The sequence below is a fragment of the Myotis nattereri genome (genome assembly GCF_964212035.1).
Source record: "Myotis nattereri genome assembly, chromosome: 10".
NCBI classification, from domain to species: Eukaryota; Metazoa; Chordata; class Mammalia; order Chiroptera; family Vespertilionidae; genus Myotis; species Myotis nattereri.
The window spans coordinates 76,290,989-76,306,007 of NC_138085.1; the positions used below are offsets into that span (position 1 = coordinate 76,290,989).

The 15,019-nt window shown below is 44.0% G+C and overlaps 1 protein-coding gene across 1 annotated transcript in view; it reads left to right on the forward strand.

Annotated features, from left to right (window-relative positions):
• Window positions 1–15,019, forward strand: part of APOB (apolipoprotein B) — a gene marked incomplete at both ends in the record, with an annotated part of 36,740 nt that overhangs the window by 7,281 nt on the left and 14,440 nt on the right. The window contains 15 exons of the mRNA XM_081100512.1: window positions 596–720; window positions 1,385–1,470; window positions 2,663–2,882; window positions 3,629–3,856; window positions 4,075–4,192; window positions 4,297–4,443; window positions 5,166–5,377; window positions 5,641–5,878; window positions 6,397–6,573; window positions 7,962–8,153; window positions 9,020–9,187; window positions 9,651–9,865; window positions 10,697–10,864; window positions 11,981–12,102; window positions 14,371–14,581. Of these exons, the coding sequence (XP_080956638.1) occupies window positions 596–720; window positions 1,385–1,470; window positions 2,663–2,882; window positions 3,629–3,856; window positions 4,075–4,192; window positions 4,297–4,443; window positions 5,166–5,377; window positions 5,641–5,878; window positions 6,397–6,573; window positions 7,962–8,153; window positions 9,020–9,187; window positions 9,651–9,865; window positions 10,697–10,864; window positions 11,981–12,102; window positions 14,371–14,581 (2,627 nt within the window). The remainder of the gene's footprint in view (window positions 1–595; window positions 721–1,384; window positions 1,471–2,662; window positions 2,883–3,628; window positions 3,857–4,074; window positions 4,193–4,296; window positions 4,444–5,165; window positions 5,378–5,640; window positions 5,879–6,396; window positions 6,574–7,961; window positions 8,154–9,019; window positions 9,188–9,650; window positions 9,866–10,696; window positions 10,865–11,980; window positions 12,103–14,370; window positions 14,582–15,019) is intronic.

The following is a 15,019-nucleotide window of genomic DNA, read 5'->3' on the forward strand; positions in this document are numbered from 1 at the left end:
ACATGTCAACTAAGGACAAAGATGATATAGTGATGAACCGAACAGGTCAGACAAGCAGTCCTAGGCCTGACCACAAAAGGGAAAGCACTAGTCACGTAGCTCTTTGTGCAAAGCAGCTGGTAAAACCAGTTAGAAGAAATGATGAGTGAACATCGAGTCTAGCTCAGTTTCACAGAAGATGTGGAGCATGAGACTGAAAGATACAAAGGATGTATCGATGGGAGAGAGACACAAGGATGGGCTTCCAGGCAAAGGAAACACGGGGACCAGTCGTGTGTGAAGTAGTAATGTGTGGTGGGGCAGGTATGTGTAGGATGCCAGGCTGTATATCCTTTGTGCAGGATGAGGTGTCCAATGACGCAGAATAAGAAGAGTCTGTAACTTGACTCAGCTTTGGGTATGCCAAGTTATTCATCCCCTTGTCTCAATGTCAAGTACCAAGTTCTCTTCTTCAACCAAGTTTGTCTAATGGTACATAATTCCCACTCTCTCCCCACCTGACCCCTTCTTCCTTAAAGGTAAATGCCTATGGCAGAAGACTCAGGTTCAAGCCCCGGGGACTGATCAAAATGCTTTTCTCTCCTCTCATTCACAGACCCAACCCTTGTCAACTAAGAGCAGCAGCAGCCAGTCCTGCCAGTACACCCTGGACCCCAAGAGGAAGCATGTGTCAGAAGCCATCTGCCAGGAACAACACCTGTTCCTACCTTTCTCCCACAAGTAGGTCACCTGCTGCACCCCTGGTTTATCAGTGAATGGGGTCGGGGTGAGCTGAATGCCTCTCAGCTTCCCTGGTCCAGGCTAGGCTGTGAAGAAGTACAAAGCAGAGCCCATCCCTGACCCCTTTTCAAGCTAACAGGTGATTTGTTAGGAAAAATCTTAGACAATGCAAAACAATTTGAGACCAACAAAGGATACCCGAGACCCAGACTTTAAGGGTTATAGGTCAGGAAAATCCAGGATCATTGCAGGCTTCCCTGGTTAGAAAGCCTTTGTGGAGGATTTGGAATTTAGACTGGAGACCTATGTATCCAAATCCATTTTGAAAACTGATCAATCAACTAATGTTTATTGAATAACTTACATTCTTGGCACTGTGGGGGGAGATACCAAGGAATTTCGAGGCACAGACTTAGTCCTTTACTCTCCAGACACTCCAAACTGGTTGAAGGTATAAGGTGCATATGTCCTTTGATAGAAGGATAGCTAGTGTGACCAGGAGGAGGTGAGTGCTGTTTATTAGGAGGGTCAGGATGTTTGGATTTAACTACGGTTTGAAAGGTGGGCAGGACTTAGGTAGAAGTAGACAGGGGTAACATTCAACATGAAGTTACTCTGGGGAGCGGGCCATCCTTGTTACCTGCTGTCCTTCCTTTATTTCCAGGGACAAGTATGGAATGATGGCACTGGTTACACAGACTTTGAAACTTGAAGATACACCAAAGATCAACAGCCGCTTTTTTGATGAAGGTAAGACTTTATACCCACATGTTTTCCAGGGCTGAGGAATCTGCCCAACATGGTTCACATGTCATAGCTTAGCTCTTTGCTGGGGCCCAGGAAACATCTTCTGACTAAAGAGTTAAGTGGGCTCTGGTGTTCTAGCTGTGGGCTACTCTAGTGAGAAAGCATGTTCATTTGAGAATGTCAGAGTGACAATGACATACAGGAATGGGAGAAGTTTCCCAAAGCTACCTAGGTTTTTGTAAGTAGGCAACTGGCCTCCTAAGTCTAACTTTCATAGATCTGACAACCTCATACACCCTGTGATAAGACCTTGAACCTGGGGCAAGTGGCAGAGAGCCTTCGGAATCAGGAATCAGTCTTTGGTAGGGACTTCAGAAGTCTCAAGCCCAACTCTAGCCCTGCATTTGTCTTGTATTTAAATCTGTCTTATGCATTACTTCATTGTTCTCAGCAACCTGTGATGTTAGGTGGTAACAATGTGTGCTTTTACACTCCTTCTGCAGAAAAGAAAATAGCACATAGAGGGGCTTAGTGATGTATTCAAGGTCATAGAATATTAGAGGTGGTACAAAAGGAGTTCCTATGTTTAACCTAAGCCAGAACTCTTTCCAATACACATTTCCATGCTGAATTACACACACACACACACACACACACACACACACACACACACACACACACTCTCACATCCTCCCTAGCAGGTCAGAGGAGGATACTAGAAGGGACACAAAAGGATCCTCCTGTCCTAACAAGATGCTGTTAGATTCAACTGGAAGAAATGATGGGTGAGCCTCAGCTCTCGCCTTAGCTGTTGCCATATTAGCAGCAGCACCTACTCAGGGGTTCTTGTGGGCAGAGAGGTCATCTAATACCACATTCAAATAAGCCTGGATTCAATTCCAGCTCTGCCTCTTATACCCAGAGAGGGCTTGGACAAGGCAAGACACTCCAACATGAATCTAAGTTCTCTTATCTTTAAATTGAGGAGTAATACTCACTCAGAGTGTGATGACTCAGTGAAAACCTTGAAGTCACATGCCTAGCACAGAGGCAGATACATAGTAAGCCCTGATATAGGATAGTTTTCTTTTCTTCTCCCCTTTGCTGAAACCCCGATTCCCAGTCTCCAGTAGACCAAGATAGCATTGAGCTGTGGAGGTAAGCAAGGGTTCCTTTGACACTTTCCTCCTTCCAGGTACCGAGGAGGTTGGTCTTACCTTTGAGACCACCAAGTCTACATCACCGCCAAAGCAGGCCGAGGCCATTGTCAAGACCCTCCAGGAGCTTCAAAAACTGCACGTCTCCGAGCAGAACACCCAGAGAGCTAACCTCTTCAGTAGACTGGTCACTGAGCTGCGAGGCCTCAACAACGAGGCAGTCGCATCCCTCTTGCCAAAGCTGGTCGAGGTGTCCAGGTATTTCTTCAATGGTGGCAGCTCCGTCTTTCATAGGTTATACACCTATGGCAGTGCTGAACCTTGGCCAAACAGAAAAGCTCAGGGACCGCTGAAATATTGACCCAGCTAGTCAATCAGTTCACGTTTGCTGGACAGAGAAATAGCAGCTAAGCTGCCTAGAGTTCCATGGGGAACACACGCATACTTTGCATCTAAGACAGATACGTATATTTTTTTTAAATAAGAAGGAAATATTTCCCACATTTTGATGGGTATCTTCTCATTCCTTGTTCTGTTACCCTAGAAGATTTCAGAGACAAAGAAGTCTGGCCTTTTGGAAGCCTCTTAGTGGGAAGAGAGCTCAAGCAAACAAAATAATACTGTGGTTTCTGTATACGTCAAGGCACTTGCTCTTAGTGCTGTGAAGGTCAAAGAAAGTGAGGGCTGAGATGAGACCATGCTGATATTTTCTTGACTTGTTCTGTGTCCTGGCCAAAGGACAGTGGTAACGGTGCTCTTTGAGTTATAAGACCAGAGGTCCTTCTTCAGACTTGGTGCCACGATGCCTCTTCTGTGGCTAATGCTCAGAGGGAAGACTTCCTGGTCCTTGGGAGAATGGTTCTTGGGTCTGAGTTGGATTTTGAAATAGGTCGGATTTGAACAGTGAATAAGGGAAATAAGGGCAGAAGGAATACCACGGGCCAAGGAGCTTTTAGCTGCCTTGAAGGTGACGTATGTAACTTTCTCTGTCCTTTCCTCCTCAGCCCCATCACTTTGCAAGCCCTGATTCAGTGTGGACAGCCCCAGTGTTACACTCACATCCTCCAGTGGCTGAGAAATGAGAAAGCCAACCCACTTCTGATAGATGTTGTGACCTATTTGGTGGCCCTGATCCCAGGGCCCTCAGCCCAGAGGCTGCAGGAGATCTTTAACACAGCGAAGGAGCAGCAGAGCCGGGCCACTTTCTATGCTCTGAGTCATGTGATCCACAAGTAAGTTTTCCCCTGGTTCTCCTCATAGGAGCTGAGGGACACCCACGTCTCTATATTAAGAGTGTACCCCTTCTTCTGCATTCAGACTCTGATGCTCGCTCTTGTTTTTCTCCTGGTCTTTTTGAGAGTAATGACTTGAAATAAGAAATCAGCAAATGCAATTTGGATTTTAAGATAAACCTAGTCATGGTTACTGAGTCCTAACTCTTATTCTGTAGCTATCATAAGACACACCCTACAGCGACTCAAGAGCTGCTGGACATTGCTGATTACCTGTTGGAGCAGATTCAAGATGACTGCACTGGGAACGAAGATCACACCTACTTGAGTCTGAGGGTACTTTTATCTTTTGTATAATATGCATCATTTCAGAAGCACTTTTCCTGGGCACCTCTTTCTTCTCCTGCATCCTGATTCCCTCTGGTTGCTTTTCAATGCAGGTCATTGGAAACATTGGCGGAACCCTCCAGAAGCTCACCCCAAGACTCACATCTTCAGTCTTGAAATGTGTCAAAAGTACAGCGCCATCCCTGCTGATTCAGAAGGCTGCTATCCAAGCCCTGCGGAAAATGGAAAATAAAGACGAGGTAAGGTCCACAGAGGAGGTCTTAAATTGAACATTATTCAGACTGACAAGGATTTGGAATGCAAGCCTAAATCTCATCATTCTATGGACTTAATTCTACTGCTTTCTAATTGTAAATTTTCAGCAATCCTATTGACTTGACTGCCTGGCAGTATGTGAACATGAGAGAAATATTTGACCTTGCTGCTGCTCCAGAATGCAGAGTTCGAAATGCTCACTGCATGTTACCCTCCTACCAGATCAAACATCATGTTCACTCTCACTTAGGAAAATAGGACTGATTTCCCCCAATCTAAAATAGGCAACCTACCCTCATCTTAGTTGGCAATGGCTCCATATCTTTGGATATTCTACCTTGTTTATTAGCGCCAACTCTCACTATCCCTTTCAACCTTTACCCTCATATTGAAATAATTTATGTTAAAAACAACTTTATTTTCAGTTAGTGGCAAGTCTCCAACAAGTCATAACTTGGCCATAACTTGCATATTTTAGTGAAATTGAATTTGACATGCATTTGATAGGAGTCTTCTGAGAACCCCTCCTTGAGCTGGTTGCTTTGGGAAACACTAGCAAGAAGATTCAGTACCAGCATTAGAAGAGTTATTAGAGAGAAATTTGGCTTATACATAATAAATTGCTTACAAACAATGCCAAGTGTTTGCCAGGCTTGTTCTGTGTCAACCAAAGGACAGTGGTAACAATCTCCTCCTTTGGCTCCAGGTCCGGGAAGTCCTCCTTCAGACTTTCCTGGATGATGCCGCTCCAGGAGATAAGCGACTGGCTGCCTACCTCATGCTGATGAGGGACCCTTCTCAGTCAGATGTCAGCAAAATCACCCAACTTCTCCCAGAGGAACAGAATGAGCAAGTGAAGAACTTTGTGGCCTCCCACATCGCCAACATCTTAAACTCAGATGAATTTTATGTCCAGAGGTAAGTAAGAGTAGTTTTCCCCCACCTGTTACAAAGGGCAGAAATTCCAAACCTAGATTGGGATTGAGTCACTGACTGTTCTTTCTAAAGCATTCTTTCTTCTGGAGAAAAACAAACAAAACACTTGTTCAAAAGTACAGCAGACCTGAGCCAAACTCTTGGGGGCAAACTCAATTGAAAATCCATCTTTACTTGGGGTGAGAGAGATAATGCATAAGTTACATGATGTGTCAGCTCAAAATATACTCCTTCTTTTCATCTAGTTTGAAAGAGTTAGTGAAAGAAGCTCTGAAAGACTCTCAACTTCCGACTGTCATGGACTTCAGAAAATTTTCCCGGAACTACCAATTTTCCAAATCCGTTTCTCTTCCATCCCTTACCCCATTCTTAACCAAACTCGAAGGCAATCTTATATTTGACCCAAATAATTACCTGCCTAAAGAAAGCATGCTGAAAACGACCCTCACTGTCTTTGGATTTGAATCAGCTGACCTCTTTGAGGTAAGTGTGAGACTGGGAAGAGATGTGTTTTCTAGCCTATTGTGTTCTACACCATAAATAGAAAGTCAAGAGATCCATGAGCCAGCAGGCGAGGAATAAGAATGATCACTTTGAGGCCTTTTTCTTCCCACCTCCCTGCCTCCCTGTGAGGGGTCATCTGAAGCATGACTTCTTATTGTGAATGGAAATGCAGATGTCCCAGAAAAGACCTTAGACCTAAAATCCAAGGGAGTACATAAGGTGTGCTGTCAGACAGACCTACCAACTCTGAATCTTTAATTATTTGTTCTCTCTAAACCTTAGCTGCCTCTTCTGGAAAAAGGCGAATAGTAAGTTCTGTCTTTCAAGGTTCTACTAAGATTTAAATAATGCAACTCCTGAGTAGTGCTAAGCTCAGTTTCTATCTTACGGTATTTACCAAATACTTGTTTAATTGGATGGACCTAAAGAGGGAAATGAGAGGTGGAAATACGACAAGGAAACCTGATAGCATTTTCTTCCCCGGTTTTCTTTCTCAGCTTGGTTTGGAAGGAAAAGGGTTTGAGCCGACCCTGGAAGCTTTCTTTGGGAAGCAAGGATTTTTCCCAGACAGTGTCAACAAGGCTCTGTACTGGGTTGATGGTAAAGTTCCTGATCGTGTCTCTGAGGTCCTGGTGGACCACTTTGGCTTCATCAAAGATGATAAACGTGAGCAGGTATGTGTTTGTTAAGAATCCTCTTAAGGAAAGCTTTGGGTCTCAGTACAAAAACGTTCTTTTTCTAAACCTGGAAGCAACTATTTAACTGAAGTGACAACTATGACTTTTATTAACCAGTCCCATGAAAGTAAGAACCAGTATCTTCTGCCGTATGGGCCTCCTGGCGATGTAGAGTGCCCAGGAACCAGACTTTTTAGAGGCACCAAAGCCTATTGACTAAGAGTGTGAACTCTGGAGCATAGGTTTGAATTCTTACCTCACTGTCTTCAAGCTATGCAACCCTGGGCATGTGCTTGATATTATTATGTCTGTCTGTTTCTGCATCTCCAGAGTGCTAATAATAACCCATACCTCACAAGGTTATTTAAAGACTAAATGCGATAAAGCATATAAAACATTAAGCAGAGTGCCTGGCTCTGACACTGATTCTTCAATAAACAGATACTATTAATAATTTTTAAAATCATATTTTCATTATTAACTTCCTTTTTGGCTCTCACATCAGTGCAATAGCTTAATGAAAGCAAAATTCACATTGAAGCTAGCAAAAGCCCCCACTAACAGAGTAGAAAACAGATTGTATAATCTGGAGCTTCTTGGTCTTTAATTTTTTGCTACCCAGAGTGTGGTCCAGTCATTGGCATCAAATCAAAGTTTGTTAGAAATGCAGGTTCTCAAGCTCCACTGGGATCTACTGAATCCAAGCCTGTGATTTAACAGGATCCCCAGGTAACTTGCACACACATTTCATTTGAGAAGCAGGGAAGGCATTTACTCCTAGGTGCTCACAGATGGTCCCACCTCCATCTTCTAATCTACTTACCTCCACTTGAGGCTGAGGGTCCTTGATCTGTTTTGAGTCTGTCAATCACTCTTTTCTCTCTCAATGCCTAAGCAACAGTCTATGGAATTCTGATTGCTAAGGAAAAGCTTGTCAAGTATCAGGTGTTTTTCAAGCATTTGGCCAATTTATTTGGCAGCTCATTTTCCCAAGAAACCCCTACCTACTATTCTTCCGTAGACAAGGAGAGAGGGTATAAGCAGGGGAGGGGGTGGGGGATAGAGGACTTGCTCATTGTGGGGAGCCATAGGGATCCTAGCATCCTGGAGAGCAGAGATCCCTCTTACTATGCATTCGCTATTCAAGGTAAGAACAGTGGGGAAGCACCACTGTTCCTGACAAGACCTCAGTTTCTTTCATCTCAATTTGGAGAAGCTCTTTATCCGTCAAATAAGAGGCGAGAGCCTGGTTCCCGTGTCTGCCCTGTACCTACCCTGACTGTTTGTGTTTAGGTCCATCGTGGTCAGCAGACAGGCCCCATGTCAGAAACCTAAAGATGTTTGACAGCTCTGACATCTCACTAGATATGTTGTTAAAATCCTAGGACATGGTCAAAGGAATTATGGGTAATGTTGAGAAGCTGATCAAGGACTTGAAATCCAAAGATTTCCCAGAAGCCAGAGCCTACCTCCGCATCTTAGGAGAGGAGCTTGGCTTTGTCAAGCTCGACGACCTCCAGCTCCTGGGAAGGCTGCTCCTGAATGGTGTTCGTACTCTGAAGGGGATCCCCCACATGGTAAGTGGGTCAGGCCCCATCACGGGTGGTGAGATTAGCCTGTGCTCTTTCTAGATCTCCCTGCAGATTCTAGCCACACAACCCAGCAAAAGTGCATGAGCTTCCTTCAAAGGTTTGCCTTGACATTCAGTGAAGAAGGTTGTTGGATCACAGGGAATTGGTAACATTTAGAAATTAAACTGTTAGATGTATCTCTTAAGAGCATTCATTTGTTCATGTGGAAAACAATACTACAGGTTTATTTTAATATTGAAATGATGCAGTGATTATGAAAGAACATATTTGGTCAATTGTAATCTATTATCTAAATGTGAGCTAGTTTTTATTAATTTATTAAGAAGGGAGAAAATATGGACATTTACTCCCTAGGATTTAATAAACAGTTTGCTTTAAGAAAACACCTTAAGTTATTTTCTAGCTACATCTTAAAAAACAAAAGCCAATGAATACTAATATGTACGTCATCTCAATAACTCAGTTTCAAAAAATTAGTGGCTTTTAAATTCATTTTATCATAACATATTGTACTTCAAGTAAATCTTCATTTACATTTAGACTCCAAAAAACCAGAATGAAGCCATGCCAGGTAATGAGACTTCAATCCCAAAAGCTCTGAGGCCCAGCAAAGTCTTAAATGCCTTCTGAATCACCAGTTGAAAATGATATGATATCTATCCAGGGCAATATTTTATATTCCAATGTGTTGAAATCAATAATTCATGTTTACTTATTATACTATTCAGCTAATCTATGCTAGATCCTTCCTTTCTGGCGAAGAAGAATTATTGTCTAATGGGAGGGAACATTTCACAAAGCCCACTTCGAGGAGGCTGACATTTCGTGGTTCTCCCCTGTTGGGTCTACAGGTCGCAGAGGCCCTAAAGAAAGGTTCAAAGAATGGCTTGTTTCTTCACTACATCTTCATGGACAATGCCTTTGAACTCCCCACTGGACTTGGGTTACCACTGCAAGTGTCCTCCTCTGGAGTCCTCGCTCCTGGAATCCAGGCTGGGGTGAAACTGGAAGTAAAGGATGTAAGAGTCTGTTCACCTTCTTATTCCTCCAGTTCTTCTTTTCCTCTTGGGTGGTGCCCTTGTGCAACTTTCAAATGTGTTTCCAGTTCAAGGTGAAGTGCCTCATCAATGCAATCACCACATTCATGTTTATGAAAAACTTTAGGGTTCCACATCGCTAGCTGCCACGGGGCATGGTGATCACATAAGAACTCAGCTATTCTCTCAATACATGAGGATTCCTGTCATCTTTTTATCTTATGCTTAAAGTTAACTTGGGCACTTTCTCATCCTGGGTATCAGTGTTGTCTGGATAATAGAGAATGGAGAACTTGGCTTTTCTTCCTTCAATCAAATCACAGTAATGTTTGCTGAGGTGTGATCTATCCAGACATGTTTGCCCAGGGATGGGGAGGGGGCTTGATCTGACTGCATGGGACTAAAGTAGTTAACAAAGCTGAACAGGTCATTTTCTGACTTACAGGAGATGCAGATGGAACTGGTGACAAAGCCCTCTGTGTCTGTGGAGTTTGTGACAAATATGGGCATCGTCATTCCAGACTTTGCTAGGAATGGGGTCCGAATGAACACCAACTTCTTCCATGAGACGGGCTTGGAGGCCCGAGTTGGCCTAAACTTGGGGCATCTGAAGTTCAGCATTCCAGCTCCAAAGAGGCCAGTCAAGCTGTTCAGTGTCAGGTAATTCTCTCAGTTAATTCTAACTAGCCAGTTCGAAAGAGAATCGAGTCTGTACCTGCAGGACTTGGCCAGGCCAGACAGTTAATTGAGATAATTCTGGCCCCAGTGGATATGTGGTGACAGAGGGAGAGAAGGTACTGGATTACCTATTTTAACCTAGCTAGACTCACTAAATAATTACAATTTCCCCAACCTTCCACATTTTACTAAATAGAGACTAAAGACCTACTGATTAACTAGTTGTTATTAGGTTGTGATTCTTTGTTATTCATCTGTTTGTTTTGAGAATGAAAAAACACTAGCTCTAGAGAAATCATGAGAGAGAGAGAGAGAGAGAGAGAGAGAGAGAGAGAGAGAAAGAGAGAGTTAGTTTGTGTGTGTGTGTGTGTGTGTGTGTGTGTGTTTAATGCAGATGGAAAAAAGCCAGTAGAGACTGAGATTTCAGATGAAAGGGAGACAGGGAACTTCTTACCCTGCATCACAAGAAGGAAGGAACACACCTGAAGTCAGATCCCAGCGACAGTTATTTAACATCTCTGAGCCTCTGCTTTCTGTGTAAAATCAGGCTCCTCGGTACCTGCTTCTGTGGGTGTTACAGATAACAAATGTAAATAACCTAGTGCAGTGTCTGAAACATAGAGCCACTGCGATTGTTAGCATTGTTGATGTTCTTCTTACTATGATTTGTTTCAGAGTAAATCAAAGAATTTGAGGTGGGTTTAACCGGGGGTGGGTGGATATAGAGGACAAGATAAGGGGACATTTGTGATCAGTGATGTTCATTTTGATTCATGACTTGGAGATAACTCGGGATTTTTCTTTCTTCACTAGTAACAAAATTCATTTGGTCTCTACCACCAAAACGGAATTGATTCCACCTCTAAAGGAGAACAGAAATTCCTGGTCAACTTGCAAGCCTTTCTTTACTGGCCTGAACTACTGTACCACAGGCACTTACTCCAACACCAGTTCCTACTCTCCTCTGACTGGAGACACCAGGTCAGTCATGCTCAATGTCCCGCCCAGCATCTGCTTACCTTCTACATTATGACCACAGAGCAGGGCAACGGAAAAAAAATGCCATGTATTGTAGCCCTGTTTCACAAGCCTCAGGGATTTGCACCATCTAGTAATTATTTAAAACAGTGGTCCTCTACCCAGCACACCTGAAGGTTACACAAATTCCTGCCTAAACTTTGAGTCTAGGACTGGGTTCTTCCATAGGAGGGAAGGGAGTGGCAGTACTGGAAGGTGAGGAGTCATGAACACCGAGGGAAGTCTTAGCTCAAAAAATAAATAGCCAAGTTGATTTTCTCATACTACCCCGAGGGACCTACACCCACTGCCATTGAGAATCACTCCTTTAAAAGCACCTCTTTGGCCCTGGTCAGTGTGATCAGTAGTTGGAACATCAACCTGCGAACTGGAGGATGGTGGGTTCGATTCCCTGTCAATGCACAAGTGGAAGGCCACCAATGGATGTGTCTCTATCATATTGATATTTCTCCATTTCTCCTCTCTCTCTCTCTCTTTCTCTCTCTCTCTCTCTCCACCCCCCACCCCCTCCACTCAATCAAAAAAAAAATCAATGGAAAAAATATCCTTACTCCTTGGGTGAGGATTAAATAAATAAATTTATAATTAAGTAGTAAAAGCATCTCTTTGTAGAAGGTGCCCCCTCTTTCTCCTTATGCATTAGATGAGGGGATCACAGCACAGATTGCGATTTTCTTCTGACTCTTTCTGAGCCTCCAGATACATTGGGGTGGCCTTTCCTGGAGTCCATTGTTATCCAAAGCCCTCACCTTGCTTAAAAGCAACTTGTCCTCATCCCCCTACCCCACTTCCACTGCTTGGTCTCATCTTTGCTGACACAACCAGCAACTCCTGGTGCTCTGCTTGTCCAGAAACCCTGGGAATCCTGGGTTTTGTCCTTGCCTTGGGCTCTTGGAGGGACTGAAAGGGACCATAAAGCTCATCACTAATGAAGGAGAAGAGTCAATGTTAAAAAAGGACCATGTTTTTGTTGCTATTGAGGCTAAGTTGCTTTGTTGACGTTCTCATTGTCATAAAAAGCTCTAACATCATTCACTCTATGCATTGTACCATCTTCAGATATGAACTGGAACTGCAGCCCACGGGAGAAGTGGAGCAGTATTCTGCCAGCGCAATCTACAATCTCCAGAAAGAGGGCGAGGCCCGGGTGGACACACTGGAGTTTGTAGCTCGGGCAGAAGGTAAGTATCCAGAAAAGGGCTCTTCCATCTCTGCCCTCAGTCTCAGGTCCAGAACTAACAAGGAGGACATCTTCAAGTTAATGTGTATAACAAATAGGTACTGAGTGCCTGATATGTGCCAGGCCTATTCTTAGAGCTGAGGCTAGAACAGTAAACAGTGGAGATGGTTTCTACCCTCATGGAGTTTATAGTAACCTAGAGGCCCAGTGCATGAAAATTCATGCACTTGTGGGGTGAGGGGGAGGGGTCCCCTCAGCCCAGCCTGCGCCCTCTTGAAGTCCAGGACCCCTCGGGGGATGTCCATCTGCTGGCTTAAGCCCACTCTCTGGGGGATCAGGCCTAAGCTGACAGTCAGACATCCCCTCTGACAGCCCATGAGCCCTCAGGGGATGTTTGACTGATGGCTTAGGCCCACTCCCTCCAGGGAGCGGCCTAAGCTGCAGTTGGACATCCTTAGCACTGCCATGGAGGTGGGAGAGGCTCCCACCACTGCTGCTGTGCTCGCAGCTGTCAGCCCAGCTTGTGGCTGAGTGGAGCTCCCCCTGTGGGAGTGCACTGACCACCAGGGGGCAGCTCCTGCATTGAGCATCTGCCCCCTGGTGGTCAGTGCACACCATAGCAACCAGTCGTTCTGGTCATTCTGCTGTTAGGGTCAATTTGCATATTACCCTTTTATTATATAGGATAACCAAAGTAAATATTGAGAATGTCAAGATTGGTGCTGAGGAGAAAAATAGGACATAGAGGAGCCCAAAGAATCTTGGGAATAGGAAGAGACGGGAAGGCAGTGCCATTTCAAATGATACAGTCTCACCACTAGAGGGAGCATAAAAGAGAGACTTGAAGGAAGTAATGGGATAAGCCATATGGAAAGCTTTACAAGCTGAGGAGCCAGCAAGTACAAAGGCCCTGAGGCAGGTGTATGGCTGCTATGGTTGAGGAAAAGGAAGGAAGCCAGTATGACTGAAGCAGAGAGATTAGGGAGGAAATGGTAGGAGATGAGGTCAGAATGAAAGGGGAGGTGGAGAAAGAATAGCCTTGTAGGTTTTGGTAAGGACATTGGCTTTTACTAAGTGAAATAAGAGGCCACAGGAGAGTTTTCACGATTTGATTTATGTTTATGTTGAGGAAAGACTCTAGGGGCACAAAGGCAGAGAAATTAGTATGTAGGCTATGGCAGTAATCCAAGCCAAAGGTGGTGGGGCTTTGGATTAGAGCAGTGGCTAGGAGATCTGAGATGTGATTGGATTCTGGCCATATTTTTAAGACTAGACTGACAAGATTTGCTGATATAGTGGGTGTTGAGTGTAAGGAAAAAAGGGATCCGACAACTGTAAGTATTTTTGGCCAGTGCAACTGAATAATGGAGATGCCATTTACTGAGCTAGGAAAGGCCACTAGAGAAGCATTTTAGGAGATGGGGCAAATTTAGATGTTCACTTCCAAAGATCCAAAGATTTTTTTTAGGTAGGAATAGTATGTTCCAAAATTAAACTAGAAAAACAAATCCACAGGGTGCCTGCTAAAAAATAATATGTCATGTAACAGTTTTACAAAAGACATAAAATGGGTAAACCTCTGAATTGAAGGAAATATGAAACCTTGTTACAAAGAAAGAAGGAGTCAGGGAGGAAAGAAGGTGAGGGAGGGACAAGGAACCAGGGAGGGTGTCATCATTGGAGAGTCATATAGAGGTGTCCCATATGCCTGACACAGAAGGACCTTGAGCCCTTCCCGCTCCCTGAACATGCTGAGTGTTTCCCACAGCAGGTCCTCTGTATTTCGGGTTCCCTCTACCTGGAATGCTCTCCCCCCAGAATGTACGATGGCTCCACCATTCTCTTCATTCAATTCTCTGCCCAATTATTCCCTTATCAGGGAGAACTTCCCTGACCACCACACATGAAATAGCACCTCTTATATCCCTTTCTCACTTTATTGTCATATCCAGTTGCAGTTTCTTTATATTATTTACCATCTGACGTAAATAACTACTTGTTTGTTATCTGTATTCCCACACCAGTATGTGAGCTCCATGAAGGCAAGAACCCCACCCCCACCGCCAAGAGCAGTGCCTAGCACATGATATATATTTGCAGATTGAACAAGTACATGAGCACTACTGAGTTAAAAAATTAGGGTAAAATCCCACAGTGTTTCCTCATTTAAACCCATAGAGTACTTGGTCGTTTCTCTACCCTTTTCTCTCTTTCCTTCCCAAACAAAGCTTCTGAATACACATTTTAATCATCTTTTGCATTCTTGCAGGTGTAAAGCAGACCGAGGCCACGATGACAATCAAATATAACCGGCAGACTATGACTTTGACCAGTGAAACGCAAATTCCAGATTTTGGCATTGACCTTGGGACAGTCCTCAGAGTTAGTGATGAATCTGCTGAGGAAAAAACATCTTACAAACTCACCCTGGACATTCAGAACAAGAAAATCACTGAGGTCGCCTTCACAGGCCACATGAGGTAAGGGAGGCTTGTGGTGATCTACTTGGAGCTGCTGGCCCTCGTGGCTCTTTCCTGTCTTCCTTTGCAGCTCTAAAGCTGACCAGACCAATCATTCATTCCCGGTCTATAGTCCAAGGGGCAGAGCCCTTAACATTCTCACCCTCTGCACATGTCCAGTTAGACTTTTTTGCCATTTACTGGGAACTTACTATTCATCAGGCAATGTGCTGGGTGTTTTAAAGAAATCATCTCAGTTCTTATAATAAACTCCAAGGTAGGTACAAGTTTCCCTGTTTTGTATATAAGGAGACAGTAGCTCAGAGGGGTTAGATACTTCGGCCAAGACAATAGAGCTAGCAAATGTTAAAGCAGCATTCAGTTTCTGAAAACCTTCTTTTTCTCCCATATCTCCCTGGAAAGTCCTGAATTTGTGCTGAAGTTGACTGTAGAAGTTAA